The sequence below is a fragment of the Candoia aspera genome, chromosome 2 (assembly GCF_035149785.1).
Source record: "Candoia aspera isolate rCanAsp1 chromosome 2, rCanAsp1.hap2, whole genome shotgun sequence".
Classification (NCBI taxonomy): Eukaryota; Metazoa; Chordata; class Lepidosauria; order Squamata; family Boidae; genus Candoia; species Candoia aspera.
In genome coordinates this window covers 158,174,590-158,198,098 of record NC_086154.1, presented here as the reverse complement: position 1 = coordinate 158,198,098, position 23,509 = coordinate 158,174,590, and the positions used below count along the sequence as shown (strand labels likewise).

Sequence of the window (23,509 nt, the reverse complement as noted above, 5' to 3'; positions counted from 1 at the left end):
CTCTAACACAGGATTAGCAATTTGGTGCCCTTCTGATGTTTTTGAATTTAGCTCATCTCATCCAATATGCCACTGGCACAGGACTAAAAGCTATAGCTCAAACCTGATAGTTGCCTGTCCTGATCAAATGCCAACAAAGCAATTGCAAAGGAATAGATCTTCTATTGTGTTCTTGATCTTCAGGCATGTGTGCTACTGCATTTTCTTTTCTTATTTCCTCCACACATTGGCATAGCAGCACACATTGTTCTGTTATGGGTACAAATACGTTTAAGGCCAACTGAGACCATTTACAGAAATGTTTATAAAAACATTTTTCAAAAGATTCAAAATAGTAATTTACAAGGGTAAAATGACTGAAAACAGTAATCTTGTTAGACACATATCCTTGCAAGCTATTAAAACTTTGAAGCTTATCACAATAGATAGCTTTGTCTGTCTGTCATGCACTTTCCCCCCAGTTTTCTTGGAAACAGTCCATTTCTGGAGCAAAGGCTTTATGAAAAGAATGATTAAAACCTTCTAAGCAATTTGTGGCACAGAGTCTTGTTGCTGATAACCAGAGCACTGTATGGAATACTTAACTGGAAAACTAATGTTGCACTGTTTCTTCAAGGAGAAGCATACTGATCATTGGTAAGCAGTGTTATGAAAAATGTAGAAAAGAAGTACAAAATCTTACATAATAGGAGGTATGTAACGGTTTCTTTGTTTCTTCCTGCTACTGTGATAGAGCCAAGGGCACCCTGGTTGTGGACAGCCTTGGCTTGGGACTTGTCCTAGTGCCTTCCAAGTGCTGCTACTATCTGGAGTGGTCATAATAGCTTCTGGGTATCAGTTTCAAGCCTACTGTACTTTGAACAATTCCTGCAGCTTCCATATACGTTACATAACTGGTGCCATACTTTGGGAAATGCCTTAGCTGTAACTGAGCTTTTTAGGGGGTGGGGAAGGGGCTGCAACAATGCAGCAGGATTTGTCATACATGCCCTTAGGGAAGAATCCACATATTTACATGCACAAACACAATTTTTTCCTCACTTCTTCTGGCCAATCCTGTGGGCTCTTGCTGTTGCTTGCACATCATTTTGTGGATTAAAATCACTGTCAACAAAAATAACTGTATCTGCTGCTGTAAGATTCATACCAACTCCACCTTGGAAAATAAAAGTTTATAAATTACAATAAAAAGAAACCAGGCATTTTATTCCTTCTACAGTCCTGTACAGTATTGCTTAAGAATTTATTATGGAAATTGTGTAATCACAAAGAAAATAAAGTACTATTTAAATGACAGACACTGTTTTTTTAACCCATAATTTGATTTAATTTAATTATTTTAGTTTATCCATTTTTCTTCCAAGTCTAGATGCTCAAAAAGAGTTCATACATTCATTGTAATTTCATTTGCTTTGCAGCCTGGCACAGCATTCTTAACTTCAGCTTATAGTTGAGCCAACTCTCCCAAGTTCCAAGGGCAGTTTATTAATTGCTTCTTTTACACTTCATTAATGAACTCTGCCAACAAGCTGCATTTCATTCAGCTGAAATAACCTTTCTTCCTTCTGGTGTAAAAATAATTAGTTTAAATGGAAATTCCCACTGATAACAAATCTTGTGTTGCATATGTTTTTCTGACAATGGTTTAAATTACTTTCTTTACTGCAGCATAGCCATGCCAATATCTTGGAAGAACAATCTCACCATCCCATTTGATCTCCTCTGGCTCACACAGTTTTTGTATAATTTTGACTTTTTTGTTAGAGTAGCTGGTTGACGACCAAAATAAAGAGACCCGATTTAACAGATATAACAGAACACCTCTAGGTTTCCACATGTTCCTAGAAGAATAAATCTGGCAAGCATGCTGATTTTTGTATATTACTATACTGTATCAATATCAATATTCAATATCAATATTAATATTTTAATATTAATATTCAATATCAAATGATGTTGATCTTTTTACAGTAATTTGCTCTGACATACACTTTCTTGGTTGTTTTATCAAATGTCCAGTTAAGTCCATATCAGGCATCTGTGGGCAATCCTTTCTTTCTCTACTGTGTCTTCATAATAGGAGAGGTCTGCCTCTTCAACCAACTTTGGTTGTTCTAAGTAAGCTTTAATCCCCTTTCCTATTCTAGAAGACTCCTTTCCAAACATCTTGCTTTAGTAATTTTAATATCTAATCCAGAAGCTATCAGAATGGTATATACATTCCACCTTTCCTTAAGTTCTCAGAGCAGAGAAATACAGAAGTTAAATTATGTCATGCCCCAGTGTACTGGGTTTTACATGACTAACTCTGGAGAAGGCCAAATCAATACTAAAAGAAAGAAGTAGGGACATTGATCGCCAAAATGGTATTACCAGTGCTCCTGAATTCTATTGTCAAACTCTAGATAGCCACAAACCCTCTACTGCAGGGTACCTATACAATCTCTCCTTAAGCAAATATAGATGGGCCTTTTCCAGAGCCCACTATGATGCCCTCCCTTCACCACTGCTGGCAGGAAGATTTCATGGGACTCCTTATTCACAGAGACTTTGCCCTTGTGGATCCAGGGAGGTAGAAACTCTTGCCCATGTCCTCATACGGTGTCCTTTTTAAGATGCCCTAAGACGTGCTTTGATCTCCCCAGTCATCTCTTAATTTGTGGGTCATACTGATAGATTTTACGTTTATTTCTTTTTAAGGGATGCTGATTCTACACTCACATACCTGGTGGCCAAATATTTTTATCAAGCTATATAATTACGCAAAATTTTTAATTAGATATATTGTTTTACTATTTAATTGTTTTCCTTTTTCCTGACAACGAATTGTTGAATTAAACTATTTTATTTTATTGTAAAGGCTGGTCAAAGACCATAATAAAGTTATTCATTCATTACATGACTTCCAAATTTATTTTTGCATATATCCTATGTGGAATCGTCAATTATGTTGATCACCAAGAGGCAGCATGTGACCAGTTTTGTGCTTACTGGGACTCCTCAGATATGAATAGCCAGATATTAACTGCTACCTGCATCTGAGGAGTCCCAATAAGGACAAAACTGGTCGCATGCTGCCTCCTGGTGGTCAGTGTAACTAAAATATCTAATCAAATATTTAGTAAATTGAACTGGCTAAAATAAAGAAAAATGCTGGGTTGGGGGAAGAGTAGGTAACACATCATCTTCAACAGTGGCTAGCTTGACTTAAGCTGAAGGCATGGCGAGCTAAACACGTCTCCTGGAGAGCAGAGACTATGAATGTGGCAAAGACAGAAGAACCAGTAAGACTGGTTCTTTGGAATTTCTCAGGACAAGGGGAGGTCAGGAGATTGCCCACATCTGGACAGCTGCTCCTCACAATGAGACTGAAGGACAGCAGTCCCCCGCAGGTTGGAGTGCCAGGAGACAATGGAATCAATCATCAAGTTCACAGCTGCAGCTGAGCCTTTTGAAGGACACTAAGTTCACAAACCTCACTTCTAATCACTTTCCGAAATTGCCTGTTTAACTATCTTAAAGCTATTAGAAATCTTCAGAACAAGTTTGAAAAACCATCTGGTGAGTCACTTCATTTCTGGACAAAGGAAAAATTAATTATAAGTTTAAGAACTTAAAGAATTTGAAATAAATGGCAAAAAGTGAAATAAGATTTTGAACCAAGGAAGTTATAAACGAATTAAACATCCAGACAAATTTGGAACATTGATACTTATAGTAAAAGATTGTGGAACTAACTATATAAAATAAACAACTTTTCATAGGAACCAGAATTATTTTGTCTGTTGTAAGTCATAACATAGAGACCTAATGATTTAAATTAGACACTTGTTTATTCGTTCAGTCGCTTCTGACTCTTCGTGACTTCATGGACCAGCCCACACCAGAGCTTCCTGTCGGTCGTCAACACCCCCAGCTCCCCCAGGGACGAATCCATCACCTCTAGAATATCATCTATCCATCTTGTCCTTGGTCAGCCCCTCTTCCTTTTGCCTTCCACTCTCCCTAGCATCAGCATCTTCTCCAGGGTGTCCTGTCTTCTCATTATGTGGCCAAAGTATTTCAGTTTTGCCTTTAATATCATTCCCTCAAGTGAGCAGTCTGGCTTTATTTCCTGGAGGATGGACTGGTTTGATCTTCTTGCAGTCCAAGGCACTCTCAGAATTTTCCTCCAACACCACGGTTCAAAAGCATCTACCTTCCTTCTCTCAGCCTTCCTTATGGTCCAGCTCTCGCAGCCATATGTTACTACGGGGAACACCATTGCTTTAACTATGCGGACCTTTGTTGTCAGTGTGATGTCTCTGCTCTTAACTATTTTATCGAGATTGGTCATTGCTCTTCTCCCAAGGATTAAGCGTCTTCTGATTTCCTGACTGCAGTCAGCATCTGCAGTAATCTTCGCACCTAGGAATACAAAGTCTTTCACTGCTTCTACATTTTCTCCCACTATTTGCCAGTTATCAATCAAGCTGGTTGCCATAATCTTGGTTTTTTTGAGGTTTAGCTGCCAGCTTTTGCACTTTCTTCTTTCACTTTCATCATAAGGCTCCTCAGTTCCTCTTCGCTTTCAGCCATCGAAGTGGTATCATCTGCATATCTGAGATTGTTAATGTTCCTTCCAGCGATTTTAACTCCAGCCTTGGATTCCTCAAGCCCAGCACGTTGCATGATGTGTTCTGTGTACAAGTTGAATAGGTAGGGTGAGAGTATACAGCCCTGCCGTACTCCTTTCCGAACCTTAAACCAGTCTGTTGTTCCGTGGTCTGTTCTTACTGTGGCTACTTGGTCGTTATACAGATTCTTCAGGAGGCAGACAAGATGACTTGGTATCCCCATACCACTAAGAACTTGCCACAATTTGTTATGGTCCACACAGTCAAAGGCTTTAGAATAGTCAATAAAACAGAAATAGATGTTTTTCTGAAACTCCCTGGCTTTTTCCATTATCCAGCAGATATTGGCAGTTTGGTCCCTAGTTCCTCTGCCTTTTCTAAAGCCAGCTTGTACATCTGGCAATTCTCGCTCCATGAATTGCTGAAGTCTACCTTGCAGGATCTTGAGCATTACCTTACTGGCATGTGAAATGAGTGCCACTGTTCGATAGTTTGAACATTCTTTAGTGTTTCCCTTTTTTGGTATGGGGATATAAGTTGATTTTTTCCAATCTGATGGCCATTCTTGTGTTTTCCAAATTTGCTGGCATATAGCATGCATTACCTTGACATCATCTTGCAAGATTTTGAACAGTTCAGCTGGGATGCTGTTGTCTCCTGCTGCCTTGTTATTAGCAATGCTTCTTAAGGCCCACTCAACCTCACTCTTCAGGATGTCAGGCTCTAGCTCACTGACCACACCGTCAAAGCTATCCCCGATATTGTTACCCTTCCTATACAGGTCTTCTGTATATTCTTGCCACCTTTTCTTGATCTCTTCTTCTTCTGTTAGGTCCTTGCCATCTTTGTTTTTGTTCATACCCATTTTTGCCTGGAATTTACCTCCGATGTTTCTAATTTTCTGGAAGAGGTCTCTTATCCTTCCTATTCTATTCTCTTCTTCCACTTCCATGCATTGCTTGTTTAAAAATAATTCCTTATCTCTTCTGGCTAACCTCTGGATTTTGCATTTAATTGGCCATATCTCCCCCTATCACTGTTGCCTTTTGCTTTCCTTCTTTCTTGGGCTACTTCTAGTGTCTCGGCAGACAGCCATTTTGCCTTCTTGGTTTTCTCTTTCTTTGGGAAGTATTTTGTTGCCGCCTCCTGAACCATGTTGCGAACTTCTGTCCAGAGTTCTTCCGGGACCCTATCTACTAAGTCCAGTCCCTTAAATCTATTCTTCACCTCCACTGCATATTCCTTAGGAATATTAGTGAGCTCATATCTAGCTGATCTGTGGGTCTTCCCTAATCTCTTTAGTCTGATCCTAAATTGTGCAATAAGAAGTTCGTGATCGGAACTACAGTCAGCTCCAGGTCTTGTTTTTACCCACTGTATAGATGTCCGCCACCTTTGGCTGCAAAGGATGTAGTCAATCTGATTTCGGTGTTGTCCATCTGGTGAAGTCCATGTATAAAGCCGTCTCTTATGTTGTTGGAAGACAGTGTTTGTTATGCAGAGTGAGTTGTCTTGGCAAAATTCTATCAGCCTATATCCTGCTTCATTTTGTTCTCCCAGGCCATGCTTACCTGTAATTCCAGGTGTCATTTGACTGCCCACCTTAGCATTCCAGTCTCCTGTGATGAAAATAACATCTCTTTTAGGCGTGTTGTCCAGTAGGTGCTGCAGATCCTCATAGAACTGCTCTACTTCAGCTTCTTCAGCATCTGTGGTTGGGGCATATATTTGGATCACTGTGATGTTAGATGGCTTGCCCTGAATTCGAATTGAGATCATTCTATCGTTTTTTGGATTGTATCTAAGCACTGCTTTAGCCACTTTACTACTAATTATGAAGGCTACTCCATTTCTTCTGTGGTCCTCTTGTCCATAGTAGTAGATCTGGTGGTCATTTGAGGTGAAGTGGCCCATTCCAGTTCACTGATACCCAAAATGTCTATCTTTAATCTTGACATAAATTAGACACTAGAGGGGGCTAAAGTTTCCAGACCAAAAAACAAACAAACAAACAAACCCTCCCTTTGGTTTTGATTCAAATTGGAATTCACAAAATGACACAAAATACTATAACATTTGAAATATTAAAGGAGATCTGTGAATAATGCGGTCAGAAATTAGTAGCCACAATATCAACAATGTCAGTAACGATCTCTGCTTCTATGGGTAGATTATGTTTAAAGGATGTTAATGAAGGAATGACAAGATGTGAAACAAATCTTGCTTGATGCAGAAATAGTAGAATCAGAAATACTGGATTTTGAAAAGTGTGGATTACAAGATAGTGAAGGTATTTAAAGTAGAAATACAAGTGGCAGGCCAAGAGAATTACTCAGATAAGGGCTGTTTACTGGATATACAAAAGAAGCTGGCTGAAGTTTTAAAAATTAAAGGGGAAATGCAAATGACAGACCAAGAGAATGACCTGGATTTCTTTTTATTGGATTTACAAAAGAGTCTTGTTAAAGCCTCAAAGAAACTCATGTGATGGGACAAAGAAGAATTGAAGAGAGATCAAATTCTATGACAATATTTGAATGAACTAAAGATTAAGATCTTCAGAGGTACAAGGAAGGAATATAAAGATGGTTTATTTGATCAAGGTTAAAATAAGACATGCTTTTATGAAATTCTGGCAATCCTTTATGGACTTTTTGCTGACACCAGGATTGAAAAGTTGATGTCTTATGGATTTGCTTACAGATAAAGGATGGGTTATGGGAAGAAGATATATCTCTTTGTAACCTTATAGGAGGTGAAGAGCTACCGAACTTGTTTATACCTTTTGTAATGAAGGTTGGAAGTCACTTCTGTTTATATTTCTTTTCTCTTTCTTTATTTCACTCTTTCCTTTTCCCTTTTTTCCTTTTTCTTTCTTTGCACTTTTTATTCTCACTTTACTTTCCTCTCTGAGTTTAGTTTGTATTAGTTTTTATTACTATAATTACAATCTTTAATAAAAAATTATATATATCAACAATGGCTAGCCAAACCACAAAGACTTATTAATGGAAGTATGAGACTGGTCATACTGTATACCTTCCTTTCTGGTACAGAAGGCAATACAGAAATGCTTTGGCATTACTGTAAAAGAGATCTAAAATATGGACAGGAAAGTGGTTCTTTGAGCCAAGCTATAAATACAAGTGGCAGAAGGTCTCACATACGATACAAGGAATGAGAACTTCTCAGATTATAATACATAATCAATTACAGATCAAGTCAGAATGCTACCAGTAGCCCACTATTAGCTTTCAAATTAAGAGAATGCCTAGCATAGCACACAGAAAAGCCATGCTATAGGCAGTCAGTATTCCCAAAGTAGGACCAGGATGTGAAAACCAAGAGCTATTCTGGGAAAGGAGGCTTGAGACCTCTAGCATTCCATCCTGGGTGGCCTCAGCATCACTATGAAGCTGTACTCAGTTCAATCCATTTTGTCTGCACCTCTGCTCACTATTCACAAAGGCAGCAAAGGAATATTTGTAGACTGGGACAGGGTACACATCTCAGCAGCCTTGTCCCTTTGTAAATTTGACTCACCTGCCTTAGTACTCAGAAGAAAAACAAAAACAGGCTGCTGACCAAAGTTGTTAATGGCAAGATACCTCTCTTCACCTCGGACAGATCCATCTAGGCGCTCATAGCTGTAACCTTTTCAGTTAAAAAAAAAAAAGACATTCATGAGAGATCTGTTATTCCTATTTTCTTGCATGAGCTCTGCCTACTCTGTACATCACTCAGTATCCCATTTACTCTCCTTCTAATGACATATTACATAATTATTTGCTTTTGACCACCACTATGATATTCATCATTAAGCTCTTTATTATCAAATGGTTTGTTTATTTATCTACCTATTTGTGTGTCTATTTATTTATTTTAGTATTATTTGTCCCCTCAGTTGTCCTCCTTACAGGTTATTTGTGTGGACTCTCTTTGTAGGCAGCCAACTTCAGTCTTACGGTTTTTAGGGCCTCATTTCAGCAATAGCACTAGACACACACTTTCCTTTTTGAGTGGACATAAACTATACATTTTTTAACCTCAAGATTAAATGCCAAGACATTGCAAATCAGGCTTGTACTGTTCCTCTCTCTTCACGGCCACTCTGGGAGGAAGCTTTTAAGTGTAGAGCACCATGGAGATAGCCTTGGAAAAAGTATGTAACAACCATTAGTAAAACATGAGCTTAGCCAGGGAAAGTGGGAAAGCATAAGAAACTCAGAATTGCCCTGCCTTGACTCTCCTTTGAGTAAGAGGGAGGGAAGGAGAAATGCTATCAAGCTTTCAACATCCTGTTATTTATAGTCTATATCAACAAAGAGTTCCAGTATTTCTTGTGTTGTCTGTTTCCTGATCTGAAATCAAGGAATCTGGTAGCAACTTCTCTGACTATCAAACTTTATTAAAAGGCATAAGCTTTCGTGACTCGCATTTCTTCAGATGCACAGAGTGGCATCTGATGAAGGATTTAAATTGGGGTGAGGTGGGGGTGGAAGTGAGGGGATATTCCCAGGATGCTCCATAGCAGATCTCAAAGTGACTATCTTGGAAAAAAGGGGGCTCTAACTCTACCACTGAGCAAGAGGTTACTGAACTCACATATATCAACAAACACAAGAAACAAGGTCAAAACAAGATCTCAACGAACAATGGGTTTTTAACACACTACAATTGTTAACTGATAAGGTATTTTTAATCTGTCTCATATCTGACCTACATCTACATAACCAACCTATCTTCCCTTCCTTTCTCCCCACCTTACTCCAGTTGGAATTCTACATCAGTCTAGCATCTGATGAAGTGAGCTTATGCCTTTTAATAACATTTGTTAGTAGGAAAAGGTATACAAGACTTCTCCTGATTATTTGCCACTATAGACTAACATGGCTACTCCTTCTACAATTTCCTGACTTGGAAAGGCTGGTGGACAATGGGTCTTATGAAAAGATTCTCTCTTTTTTTCACATCAAAAGTGGCTTTTTGCCAAGATTTTTCCTTCCAAAATTATTTTCTGCTTTTTACTTGAATCATGACATAATACTACCTGCCTCAACTCTGTTCGAAACATGACATCATTTGTCAAAAGGCTGTTGATTTTGCACCTAGAACCCATGATACTATTACATTAGAACCCATGTTTATTTCTGGCTTTTAGAGCGTGTCTAAAGGCCATTAAGGTTTTTCTTGAGCACTTCTCCAAATGATTAATCACTACCACCAGGTTTTGTTGCCAGATAGCCAAACAGTTGGGCCCTCTCCTAATTTGTGCTCATTCCATAGTAGCAATACTGGCAACCTTCATTGCATTCTCTTCTAGAGCTATGCTGGAAAGCTATATAGGCTCAGACCTTTACCTTCTCATCTAGCATTATACAGTTGATCATTGCTCTCCAAGAGATGCAGCCTTTAGAAGGGCTGTCATCTGACCATCACAAAGAAGTCTTCTTTGTGATTACCCATGCTAATCAGAGACCATAACAATAATGTTTCTTACCAGTAACTGCAGTTATTGAGCAGACATATATGAACTCACACAGCCTACCATGCTTGATTTCAGATAATTTCTCTGTTCATTCAGATCCACTGTGATGACCTTAGAAACTGAAGAGTTCAGCAATAGCTATCCCTAGTCATATGGTATATGTGGGATCAAGTTTCCCACCAAATGATGGTCTAAGTTTTAGAAGACTCCAAATGGGCTGCCCTACAGATGCATAATTCATGTCTGTGAATTCACAGATGAGCATGCAAAGAACCCACAACCATAGGCAAGAAACCAGTTGTTTAGGATTTTCCTTAAAAAAGCATTGTTTTATTCTCAAGAGTAGGACCTCTGAAAATAAATCCGGCTACATCAAAAACATTTACCTTTATAATCCATGTAGTCTTGCAAAATATCTAACATTTGGGTCATTTGTGAAAACAACAGGACACGATGCTTACTGAAATTAAAAAAAAAAAATGTTTTGACCTTGGATCCACCTTCCCACAAAGCAGATGCAAAACAGATCACATCCCTATACATATTACCCACTGAATTCAATAGAATAGGAACGAGATGTTATTGTTCTAGTCTATCAAGAGCTCAGTTTTATCGTATACAAGTCAAATGAACTGTAGAGACAGTCTCATACACACAGACACACACACAGAGTAGCTTTCTGTATATCTGAGTTATTGAGGCAATGATGTGAGATGGCTTGGGAGATGAGCAGTTCATATCACTGTCAGGGCTGGGAGGGTCTGAGTGAGGTGTCAGAATTTTTGCTTACTTTGATTTTTTTTTTTTTTTTGCAAAACAGTAAGTTTTCTGTTTATAGATTTAACTTCCTTATCATTGTGAGCGTAGGCTGTTGGCTCTGGGCATAACTGGCAGCTGTATTGCAGTTGGAGCATAAAATTTTATCTGCAGTATCATGACCATTTGTCACTCCCCTAGTGAGAAGGTCATGAACTAACTCATCCTTAAAAACTCTGACAATTTTAATGAGTCTACTACAAGAATCTGCTTAATTGTGTAAGTCTTGCAAGGAGAGCTATTTGGTAGAAAGTTAGAAGTATGTATGTGCTTAATATTTCTGACACTGGATATGCAGTGACAATCTTTCAGATCAACTGATTTACAATGAAGATTTACAAAGTGAGACAGGGAGGTCACAAAGTTATTCTGAGTTCTTGGAGGAGTTATTTTTTCTCTAATACATAACAGTAGTGGGCTGCACCAACATGCTTCCGGATGCTCTATTAATGTCATAGGGCAGGCTGCGAGAGTGTTAACATGGCAAGCTTCTGCTGGAGTTTTAACCCCTTAACTACCATGGAGGATGTGTAGGTCAAAGGCTTTTTGGAAGCTGTCCACCTTGGCTGCAATGTCATTCAATCACTGCAGTATAAAGATCAGGGTTTCTGCTGACAGTAGAAGTAGACAGTAGAAGTCATGTGGTTGAAATAAGGGGGACTTATTTCAAGGGGGACTTATTTCTCAAGGAATCATTTCTTCTGTGAAGTCCTTGGTGCTCTCTGAGCTTGGTTGTTTGCTTGTAGACATTTCATTACCTGACTAGGTAACACCATCAGTGCTAGTGAGTGTGGGGTTTGCCCCCTGTTTACATATAGTAGCAGAAAACATCACAGTACAGTAGCAGAAAACAAAACCATAATCAGGAACTACCAAGGAGAAACGCCCCCCAACACTGGCAGGGAAAGCTACTGAACAGGGAGCAAACCCACACTCTTTAGCACTGATGATGTTACCCAGACAGGTAATGAAACGTCTGCAAGCAAACAACCAAGCTCAGAGAGCACCAAGGACTCCACAGTTCAACCCTGAGCTACATATAAGCTCTTCTATTGGAAGAGATATGGGCATCAAATGCTTCAAAAAGCATGCAAATGGGAGAAATTTGCATGTAGGCAAATCTCCACCAAGGAACAACTATTCTTTCTCCATGAATGCCTATGACAGCATGTCCTGCCCACCAGTGTCAGATACAAACCTCCAAAAAACTGCACAACTGGATAGAAAATAGCTCAACAAAGTGGCCAAAAAAATGATAATGGCTAATGGTCATGGATGCTAACCTCAGACTAAACAAATACCAGCATACCACAGGTAACCTCAAAGAGTAACTGGAACAAACCATGACCCCAGAACACACAAAAATGCTGACAACCATGATCAAGACATCTGTAAGACAAGCTGAAAAAAAGGAAAACAAAACTCCAAACCAAATTGTTCAAGCTAAATCCCAGAAGCAAAGAGGTACCTGAACCCAAATGGGTAGTCAACATGCCCAGCCACCCACGATCCACTGCAGAACACAAGATCCTCCAGAAGGGCCTCAACTATAACACAGGCTATGCTAATCAGTTAGAATTCTTTGCAGTCGTAGAAGCAGCATTTAAAACCACAGGACTTGCCACAGAGACACAAGAAAACATAAGGCAGACAATCATGCTACAGACCAGAAGAACACAGAATCAGAACCAACTCAAAGCAGAGGACAGACCAGCCCTCAAACACCTAAAGAAGGACCAAACCATCACCATCCTCCCAGCAGACAAAGGCCGAACCACCGTTATCATGGACAGAACACAATATATACAAAAAGCCAAAGAATTACTGGAGGACAAAGAATCCTACATCGTGGTAAACAACCCAATACAGAAACTAGACAACTAGATCAAGAGAACCCCTAGCAACCTGACCAAGAAAGGTCAAATCACGAAAGAAGAATAGTGGCGGATTAAAAGCAGTGGACCCATCCTCCCATGTTTCTATGGATGCCCAAACGACACAAGCCTGACATACCTCTTTGTCCAACTGTATCATTATCAGGGACCCCAACATATAACATAGCAAAAGAAGTTATAAAAAACCTTGGACATCTCACAGAGAGGAATATTCTATCAACTCCCCACTACAGTGCCTCCTCCCCCACAAATATCAAAGGCCTAAAAATAGAAGATGAAATTATGGTTTCATTCAATGTCACAGCACTCTTTATGTCCAGAACCAGCAAAAGAATCCATGGCAGCAGTACTACCCAAAACACCCAACCTAGCCAAATACACTAAGATTGAAATATCCAGAATCATGGACCTCATCAACCTCTGCCTCACTACCTACTTTCAGTTTGATGGAAACGTATACCAACAAATCAGAGGATCATCGCTCTCAGGACTCATAGCAGAGACTGTAATGCAGCATCTAGAAACTATAGCATTCCCACACATACAACCAAAAGTATGGATCTTCGTCATAATAAAAAAGGAACAACTAGAGAAAACACATGAAACAATCAACATCATCTTTAGAGGAATAAAATTCACAAGAAGAAAACAACATACTACCCCTTCCTGGATGTCCCCATCAGCAGACAAAATGATGGCAAATTAGAAACGCAAATTAGAAAAACTACCCACACCAACCAAGTGTTCCATTACCAAAGTAACAACCCAACCTCCCACAAGAGGAGCTGTGTAAGAACATTATTCAGACAAGTACAAACACACTGCAGCAACCCAGAACGCCAGAAAAAGGAATCAGACCACCTATACAACATCTTCCAACAAAATGGATACCCACACAATTTTATCAAAAAGTGCCTGACCACTCAGCCCATTACAGCACAACCAACACAAGCTATGAAAAGGATAATACTGTCGTACATAAAAAACATCTCAGAAACTACCAATAGACTACTACAACCAATGAAAACTCACAACACATGGACAGACTCAACCATAGTTTCAACTGGAAACTGTGAGCATCCTAGACCAAGCTAAATCCAAAAATGCTAGGGAATTCCTGGAAGCTTGGCATTCAGACAAATCAGACATCAACAGACACACAGTGTAATGGTTGCCCTAGCCCCAAATACTCAGACTCACAAGAGGCTGCTAAATGAAATCTGATTTATTTAGAGTACTAAAGACAGATACAAAGAAAGCTGAGAATGAGCAAAAGCGCGCCAAATACAAACTTAAACCCTTGGTGCAAACGTATCCCGCCTCCCTCGTAACAGCCCCGCCCGACACAGGTGCTAGCAATCGTCAGAGTTGCTAACCTGGGAAAGTAACCTTGAGCGCAGTAGATAATACAAATACATTCCAAAGCAAAGCCAAAAGATAAACGTTCCCATCCTCCCGAGAAAGATGAAACACGCATCCAATTAATGACATGCGAAACGTTACGATGCATTAAAGACATTGAAACGGCGAACATGACATACCGCCCTCCTAAAAATACACTTAGGGACCCGGTTTTGTGGGATAAGCAGAGTGGAAGCGGGCCACCAAAACAGGGGAAGCTACATCTGGTGCAGCGACCCACTCAGGATGAGGGAAATGTTTCCAACGAACTAAGTATTGCAAAGAATTGCGAAGGCGTCTAGAGTCCAGAATTTCTTTAACTTCGAAGTGTTGCTGACCATCAATCATGATAGGGGTGGGAGGTGGAGGTTGACGATGCCAGCGGTCAGAAGGAATAGTCGGTTTGAGTAAGCTGCAATGAAAAACAGGGTGTAAGCGTTTAAGGTTATGAGGCAAGTCAAGTTTAAAAGTCACAGGGTTAATCTGCGCGATAATCGGGAAAGGACCCACAAACTTAGGCGCAAGTTTCTTTGAAGGTTGGGATGACTTGATAAACTTCGTTGAAAGGTACACAGAGTCCCCCACTTGGAATGCCGGTTGGGGGGCCCGCTTCCGATCAGCATACAGTTTATAGTCTGCTTGTGCATCTGCCAATGCCTTTTGAATCATTGGCCAGGAGTCAGCCAGTTGTGTTGTCCAATCATCTGGAGTGACTACACCAGCCGGAGGTTGTGGTAGATCAGAGATAGGTACAAAGTCCTTACCCAGGGCTACCCGAAATGGGGTTTGGCCAGTGCTTTGATGCACTGCATTGTTGTAAGCCACTTCAGCAAATGGTAGGAGGTCTACCCAATTGTCCTGCTGGTAATTCACAAAAGCTCGAAGGTACTGTTCTAGAGTCGAGTTAAGCGCCTCAGTGGCCCCGTCCGTCTGAGGATGCCAAGCCGTGGACAGGGCTTGTTTCGTGCCTAACAGCTTGAGAAACGCCCGCCAAAATTGCGAGGTAAATTGTGTACCTCTGTCCGAAATCAAGCGGGAGGGGCATCCGTGCAACCTGTACACGTGTACAAGGAATAGGCGAGCCAATTGACGGGCCGACGGAATGGACACGCAAGGGATGAAGTGAGCCTGTTTGGAGAAATAGTCTTTGACCACCCAAATGACCGTTTTGCGTTGGCTGGGCGGGAGCTCGACAATAAAGTCCATGGAGATTTCCTCCCAAGGGGAAGAAGGGGCTGCCACCGGTTGCAGCAGTCCTTGGGGCTTGCCCACCTTGCGCTTGGACATTGCACAAACAGTGCAGGAGGCAATGTAGTCTTTGACATCTTTACGCAATGTGGGCCACCAGAATTGCCGCCGAACGAGGTGCAAGGTTTTTACAAACCCGAAGTGACCTGCAAGTTTGTCATCGTGTGAACGTAGTAACACATCTTTTCTGAGGCTTTCCGGGACGTAGAGGCGGTCGGATTTCCAAGCAAAGCCTCTGTCAAAAGTAACATTGTCTTTATTTGCCAGCAACCAAGTATCCGTTTTTAGTTCTTTTAGAAACTTTTGTTGCAACTGGGAGGGAATTGACAAAGGACTTGGCTGAACAGCGCTTGGCTGAACAGCGCTTGTAGTGGGCGGCTGCTGCGCGCGCGTTTGGCTTCGCGTCACAGCCTGCATGCCCAATTGGGGCGCCGTCCATAGGGTGCTTACCACATCTGGCGCTGCCCCAGAGTCCTGAGGTTGCCTTGACAAGGCATCAGCCAAGAAGTTCTTTTTCCCTGGAATAAATTTAAACTGAAAATTGAATCGGTTGAAAAATTGAGCCCAACGAACTTGTTTGGGGCTCAGTTTTCGAGGGGTACTAAGAGCCTCCAAGTTTTTATGGTCAGTCCATACTTCAAAGGGATGATTTGCCCCTTCCAACAGATGCCGCCAAGCTTCTAATGCAGCTTTTACTGCAAATGCCTCCTTCTCCCAAACATGCCAACGCCTTTCAGTCTCAGAGAATTTGCGGGATAAGTAGGCACAGGGCTTGAGGCATCCTGCCTCATCCTTCTGCATTAACAATGCCCCAATAGAATAATCGGAAGCATCTGCCTGTACAACAAACGGCTTGGAGGGATCAGGATGTTGTAAAATTGGCTCTTGGACAAAAGCTGCTTTCAGGCGCTCAAACGCCGTTTGACAAGCAGGCGTCCACCTCAACAGCGCTCCGGGATTCTTGACTCTCCTAGTATCTCCCACCCCTTTGGTTCGCAGCAGCTCAGTTAGGGGCAAGGCAATCTCAGCGAATCCCCTTATGAACAATCTGTAATAGTTGCTGAACCCCAAGAAACTTTGAAGTTGCCTGCGGGTGCGGGGACTCTCCCAGTCCATGATAGCCTGCACCTTGGCAGGGTCCATTTCTATGCCTTTATCTGAAATTCTATACCCCAAGTAGTCAATTTGGGTCTGATGAAAGGCACATTTCGACAGCTTAGCATACAATTCAGCCGACCTGAGTTTACACAATACCTGCTTTACCAGAGCTACATGCTCTTTCATGGTTTCAGTATAAATCAATACATCATCCAAATACACCAGTACACCTTTGAACAGATGTTCATGCAAAACCTCATTGATTAATTGCATAAATACCCCAGGGGCCCCAGCCAACCCAAACGGCAACACCTTATACTGGAAAGCTCCCAACGGGCAATTGAATGCGGTTTTCCACTCATCCCCCTCCTTGATCCGTACACGATAGTAGGCTTCTCTTAAATCAAGTTTAGAGAAGATCTTGCCCTTAGCCAGATGTGACAACATGTCCTTTATCAATGGCAAGGGATATTTGTTGGAAATTGAGACGGCATTTAATCCGCGGAAATCCGTACAAAGTCTCAATGTCCCGTCCTTTTTTGGGCGAAAAAGAACCGGCGCCCCCACGGGTGAATTTGCCGGCTCAATAAATCCGCGCGCCAGATTTTTGTCCACAAATTCCCTCAACAGAGTCAGTTCCTTCTGCGTCATGGAATAAATTTTTGGTTTAGGCAATTGGGTGTTGGGCAACAGTTCTATGGCACAGTCCGTCTTTCGATGGGGGGGCAACTGATCGGCTTCCTTTTCACCGAATACATCAGCAAACATCCAGTACTCGGCCGGCAAGCCTTCCAGAGGAGAGGCCGGGTAAGGCGGAGTCGCAGCTGCCGCAACCCCCACCATCTCCTCTGGGGCACCTTTACCCTCGGCCGCTTGATAAAACCCATCCCTAAACGTGATAGTTCGGTAGACCCAGTTTATGTGGGGGTTTTGCTGCACCAACCAGGGTACCCCCAACACCACCAATGGGCCCCCAACCGGAGCCACCACAAAAGACAGCCCTTCCTGATGACTGCCCAGTTGCAAGGCTACACGCCCTGTAAAAAGGGTGACCGGTTGGCCCCCTGCCACGGACCCATCCAGCTGAGTAAAAGCGATGGGTCGCTGTAAAGGGAACGTGGGGAGCTCCAAAGCCGCCACCACGTCGGGGTGCATAAGACAGCGGGAACACCCCGAATCAATCATGGCCCATACTTCCACAGTCTTGGTTTGGGAGCCCAATTTCAATTTCACCATGAGTATGCGGTAAGTGCCACTCACCGATGGAGGCTCGCGCCCATCCTCTACCACCTGCCCAGCGGCGCCCTTTAGAGCAGGTGGCTGGCGTTTCCCGCCGGCTGCGGGATTTCGGTCTCCCCCTCAATTTCGAAGAACATTACATCGTCTCCCTCGGTTTCAGCCACCGCAGCTTTTTGCTTCCTCGGCAATGCAGGGGACTTTGCTGGCGGTTTTCCGGGCCGTTCCTCCACCTTTGCCTTCGGGCATGCTGCCACTCTATGCCCCTCCTTACCACATCTCAGGCACAAGCCTTTGGCGTACCGCTTCTCCCGCTCCTCGTCCCAGGGTCGTTGTCCCGGTTTCCCCCCGGTGGTCGATGGGCGGCTGGGCTTCACCTCCCGCCCCGACTTGGCGGTCCTCCGCTGGGCAAAGATCTCCTGTGCATGTTCAGCCCTCCCCGCCAGCAGGATCCACTCATACAGCGTGTATGGGTCGTCCCTCCCCAGGGACCAGCGCAGCACCTCTGTATTCAAGCCATCCTTGAAGAGCTCGATAATGGTGGCTTGGGACCAGTCATCCACCTTCCCAGCTAGCGCTTTAAACTCCAAAGCATAATCGGCCACTGATCTGAACCCCTGCTTGAGTTCCTTCAGGGCTCGCTTTGCTCTCTCCTTTGCTAAGGGGTCCTCGAAGTGTTGCTTCAACGCCCAGAGGAACTCCTCGAGACTTTCCAGTTCGGGCGCCTCCGACTGGCACATCTGGACATACCAGTCTGCCGCCCTCCCCTTCAGTTTGGTGGCAATGGTGATGATCCTTGCCTTTTCCGATTGGAAAAACGCCCCCCATTCTTCCATATAGGCTTTCGCGTTCGTCAGGAAGAACGAGAGTTTGGTCGGGTCCCCATCAAACTTGACAGGGAAGTCTCGCATGCCGCCTCCCGCCGCGCTGCACCCCACCACCGGTGCTGCCGCGGCTTGTGTTCCCCTGGCTTGGGGTGGCACGGGGCCCCGGGGCGATCGCCCTGGCGATGCTGCGATTTCCATCCGGACCGACTGGTCCCCTTCGCGCCTCCGCACCACCCGTCGCCGTTCCGGGGACAGCCCCTGGGAAGAGGGGGTTGAATGCCTTTGGCTTGATTCTTCCCGGACCTCTCGCAACGAGGTCACATCCAAGCTCAGCTGTTTCAATATAGCCTCCAACGAATCCATTTTGGACTCCAACACTCGGATCCGATCCGGAGTGGGTGAGCCCTCCGTTGGCTGCACCTGCACCACGTTGGGGGACAATGGGTATCTCTGCCTCCAGGAGGGACCCCCCGCTGCCGTGGTATCTCCTTGGGTCGTATCCCAGGTGAGCAGCTCGCCCGGAGAATTTACGGTGGTCTCTGGGGCCGTTTTCAGCCCCCCGGCTTCACTCTCCGACTCGGAGCTCGCCTCCTCTCGGGTGGCTGACAGCTCCCCACCTTGGGACGGTCGGCCGGACTGCCTCACGGTCGAGTCCGGTTCCCCTTCCTCCATCATCAGGATGTCGGGTTCAGTCATCGCGGGCTCTCTCCCTCACAGGGTTAGACGCTTGTCTTTCCTGGACAGGGGCCAGCGGAGTTAGGAACTTAGATTCTCAGCTTTATGTAATGGTTGCCCTAGCCCCAAATACTCAGACTCACAAGAGGCTGCTAAATGAAATCTGATTTATTTAGAGTACTAAAGACAGATACAAAGAAAGCTGAGAATGAGCAAAAGCGCGCCAAATACAAACTTAAACCCTTGGTGCAAACGTATCCCGCCTCCCTCGTAACAGCCCCGCCCGACACAGGTGCTAGCAATCGTCAGAGTTGCTAACCTGGGAAAGTAACCTTGAGCGCAGTAGATAATACAAATACATTCCAAAGCAAAGCCAAAAGATAAACGTTCCCATCCTCCCGAGAAAGATGAAACACGCATCCAATTAATGACATGCGAAACGTTACGATGCATTAAAGACATTGAAACGGCGAACATGACACACAGAGATAAACCACATTTACACACCATTCAAGAGACAATAAAAAGGTAAGAAGGAAACAAAAACATCAGAATACATCCTCTCCAGCAACCAACACCCAGATAAGCAGGGATTAACACCAGTCAAACAATCAAGCAGTATACAACAGCCTAAGCAAGGAACTACCGAGGAGAAAACTACACCTCCACCAACCCTGGCAGGGCAAGCTACTATATATAAACAGGGAACAAACCCACACTCACTAGCACTGCTGTTACCTAGTTGGGTAATGAAACATCTGCAAGGAAACCACCAAGCTCAGAGCGCACCAAGGACTCCACAGTTCAACCCTGAGCTCCAGATATTCTCTTCTATTGGAACTTATTTCTCCATTATTTCCCTGCCCCAGAGAGAAGCTTGGGCTGAATCATTTGAGGTAGGGGAGATAGCCTGTCTTATTACTGGCTATTGTATTGTGATATTCTTTGGAAAAGGAGAGCCTGAAACCATAAACCTGTTTTCATAGTTTGTGCTGTCTCTGCTGTGGAAAGAGAGTTGATCCTTATCTGTTTCTCCACTTTATTGGATTCATGGCACCAATATCATTACTGGGACTAGTCCAGATCCTTTTCTTGCCTCTGGATGGCATGTTTAAGCTGTGAAGACTGAGTCAGAGGGGGTAAGGCCTCTAAAGATTATTGCAATACCCTTTTCCCTTCCTCAGCTTGCCAGCTGCTGCAAAACTTATAACCCAGTAGGAGAAGTTTCAGAGAGGAGGATAGCCATGCCCAATCAGGGCTCAATGTATATACCAAGTCCTTCTGTTCATTTGTCAGCAGGTCATGGATGAACATGATCTCATTACAGAGGGACAGGATCGAACATATAGCAGCAGTAGCCAGAGACCAGGTAGGTTCCCAGCAATCTGGCCTTTTGGACCTAGGATTGAAGATGTGGGGCCAGAAAGGCCAATACTAAATTGCTCGTTTTTCTTCCCATGCACCAACCTGTTCCGTTCCTTCCCCCACATTTTCTCCTTCTTGTCACTACCAAAATTTGTTCAACCCTATTATTTCCTCCCCTGCCCTTAGAGGTCACTTCTAGCATCCACCTGCAATTATAGTCTGCTGAGATCTCTGCAAGACCATTATTGTCTTAAGCCATGCTATTGCCCTCCCTTTCAAAACCCATTTGGCATTCACAACCTGGTGCACAGGCCACCTGGCCAAACCACTCAAGCTGGCCCACTGCATCCAATGCAGCTTCTGTCTTTCATATTACATGTCTGGTACTCAGTTTTTTAAACATCTTACTGTCTTAATTTTTTATAAGTTCTAGAGAACCAGCTTGCTGTAGTGGTTAAGGTGCTGGACTAGAAATATGACATGACACAAACCAATGCATTGCCCGTCCCACCTAGCCAACCCCCACCTCCGATATGGCCTGACCACTGGAAGGGTCAGTCCACCCCACCCATCTTCAGCACTTCAGGAGAGGGCACAGAATACCATTCCTTGTCTGCATGAGCTGAAAGTACTAGGAAATATTACTGGAATATTTTGGCTATCAGTAAAACGGAGCAAAAATCAAAATAATTCCAAAGCCTTGATTCCAATGAGCATGATTTAATCATGAATATACATTTTTCATTAAGGTAAAGGAAACACTTCTAATTTATCTATTCTTCAAATAATGTCTTGGAAAGTCTCTACCTTACTCTGAAAACTGTCCTTGTGCTAAATCATTCTCTCACATTAACCAGTTCTTTTCAAATGCTACGGTTCAAGTTAAAATGTCCCAGTTCATAGAAAGTATGAAACATACCCATCATACAGGAAAGAAAGAAGCTTATCCAACAAATTCAGTTTACCACTGGCTTCAATGAGATGATCTCCAATGACAAAGGGCTCTGGTTCAACACCTAGAAAGTAAATTTGTTATCATGAAGCACCTCTGTTAAAAGGGATTGCATCTAAATATGCATTCTAAGGCAAAATTCTTTTGGAGTGGTTCCAAATAAACAGAAGGGACCTGGAAGCATTTTCCTGATTAATTCCTCTCTCGTATTAGAATAGACTTGAGTCCATCACATATGGGCAGATGGGTTCTGAGACTCAACCAGCAGAGAAGAAAAAGTACAGTTGTTCCAGAACTAACTTGAGGAGAGGCTTTGAATTGACCACAGCATTGTAAATATGGCTTTTAATCAAATTCATACGTTATTCCAAGAAACAAGTAAAAAAGCAATAAAACGTAACATTCCTATAAAATACACAACCTCAAGATAAAATTAGAAATAATACTGAACCCACTGTAGCACTCATTACTCTCAGAAAGGTTTAGAAAATAAAAGTTCTAAGCCATTTGCTAAAATATCAGGAAGTAATATGCAGAAACATCTCTCTGAGAGAGAAAACCTAGAGACAGAGAAGAGAGCACAATCAAAGTCATTGAAGGCCACATCATGTATTCAATTCCCATTGAAAATTCCCATTGATCATGTATTCAATTCCCATTGAAAATTCCCATTGATCATGTATTCAATTCCCATTGAAAATTCCCATTGATCATGTATTCAATTCCCACTGAATCATGTATTCAATCATGTATTCAATTCCCATTGAAAAAAGAGAATAACGACAATATGAAGCCAACTAGAGGTGGAATTATTTCAAATAAATCTGAGCCAATTTAAAAACGTAATGCCATCCATCAATTTGAAGCAAGTTTAGAAGCAAACTAATAACCACTACTTATCCTTAAAAATTAATGCTATATATTTGGCCCTATATGAATTCAAGGTTTTTATTTATTATACTTAAATACTGCCTTAATTAAAAAACAGATTTCCAAGGCAGACTTATATTAAGCTCAATGCAATGAACGGTAGTTGTGCATCCCAACAAGAAATCCTTCTCAAAACTGCAGAAGAAACTGCGTGTCTATCATGATTTGGAAAAAACATCTGATCCTAAACAATTGAAAATTCTTTCTAGAACTGCTCAAAATGATCTTATAGATTTGGTGTCATTCTGGTCACTATTAGATGGACCTGACAAGAAAGGACAGGAAAGAGTTAATCCCACCTCTGCCAATCACAGAGCAAGGCTTCTTCTTCTAGAAAAGAAACATGGGAAATTAATACTGTATATGGTGACCATGGCAAGATTATTGTATGCACATGAATAATGAAATCCAGTAGAAGATTGGATTATAAAATTGATGGACCTTGCAGAAATGGCAAAGCTGACTGGTTTGGCCAGGGAAAAAACTATAAACACTTTTTTAAAAGACTGGAAGCCTTATATGGACTTTTTGTTGAAAGAATCAAAGACTGAATTGATGATTTATGGATCTGGGCATTAAAATGGTCAAAGAGGAAGGGGACAGAATAAGATGGCAATTACTCAATAGAAAGAAGGGCAGAAGTAATAATTCTATGTTTCCATTCTGTTCCTTTCCTTTTTTTCTTTTCTATATTTTTTCCTTTCTTAACCTTCTTTTAATTTTGTATACTTTTATTGTACTGAAAAATTCTAATAAAAAAAAGAAAGTAGGGCTAAACTTTTGCAACTGTTGGAGGGAATGACATCTCACTGAAAGTGCTTTTCTGTCACAGAAAACAGTCAATAGGAAAAGGATATACCAAATCCAATATCCTGGGTGGGCCATTAGAATATCTTCTGAAGGACTGTGTGCCTAAAGGCAACCTCCACCAAGTGAACTTAACATCTTATAATGTTTAATGG

General features: G+C 42.4%; 1 protein-coding gene across 3 annotated transcripts in view; it reads right to left on the bottom strand.

Annotated features, from left to right (window-relative positions):
• The window catches only part of CHD1L (chromodomain helicase DNA binding protein 1 like), a 60,434-nt gene that overhangs the window by 15,143 nt on the left and 21,782 nt on the right, over nucleotides 1-23,509 (bottom strand). For all 3 annotated transcript variants that reach the window (XM_063294578.1, XM_063294579.1, XM_063294580.1), the window contains 4 exons: nucleotides 21,585-21,681; nucleotides 10,491-10,564; nucleotides 8,160-8,270; nucleotides 1,042-1,156 (listed from right to left, as the gene is read on the bottom strand). In XM_063294578.1, coding sequence (XP_063150648.1) covers nucleotides 1,042-1,156; nucleotides 8,160-8,270; nucleotides 10,491-10,564; nucleotides 21,585-21,681 — 397 coding nt within the window. The remainder of the gene's footprint in view (nucleotides 1-1,041; nucleotides 1,157-8,159; nucleotides 8,271-10,490; nucleotides 10,565-21,584; nucleotides 21,682-23,509) is intronic.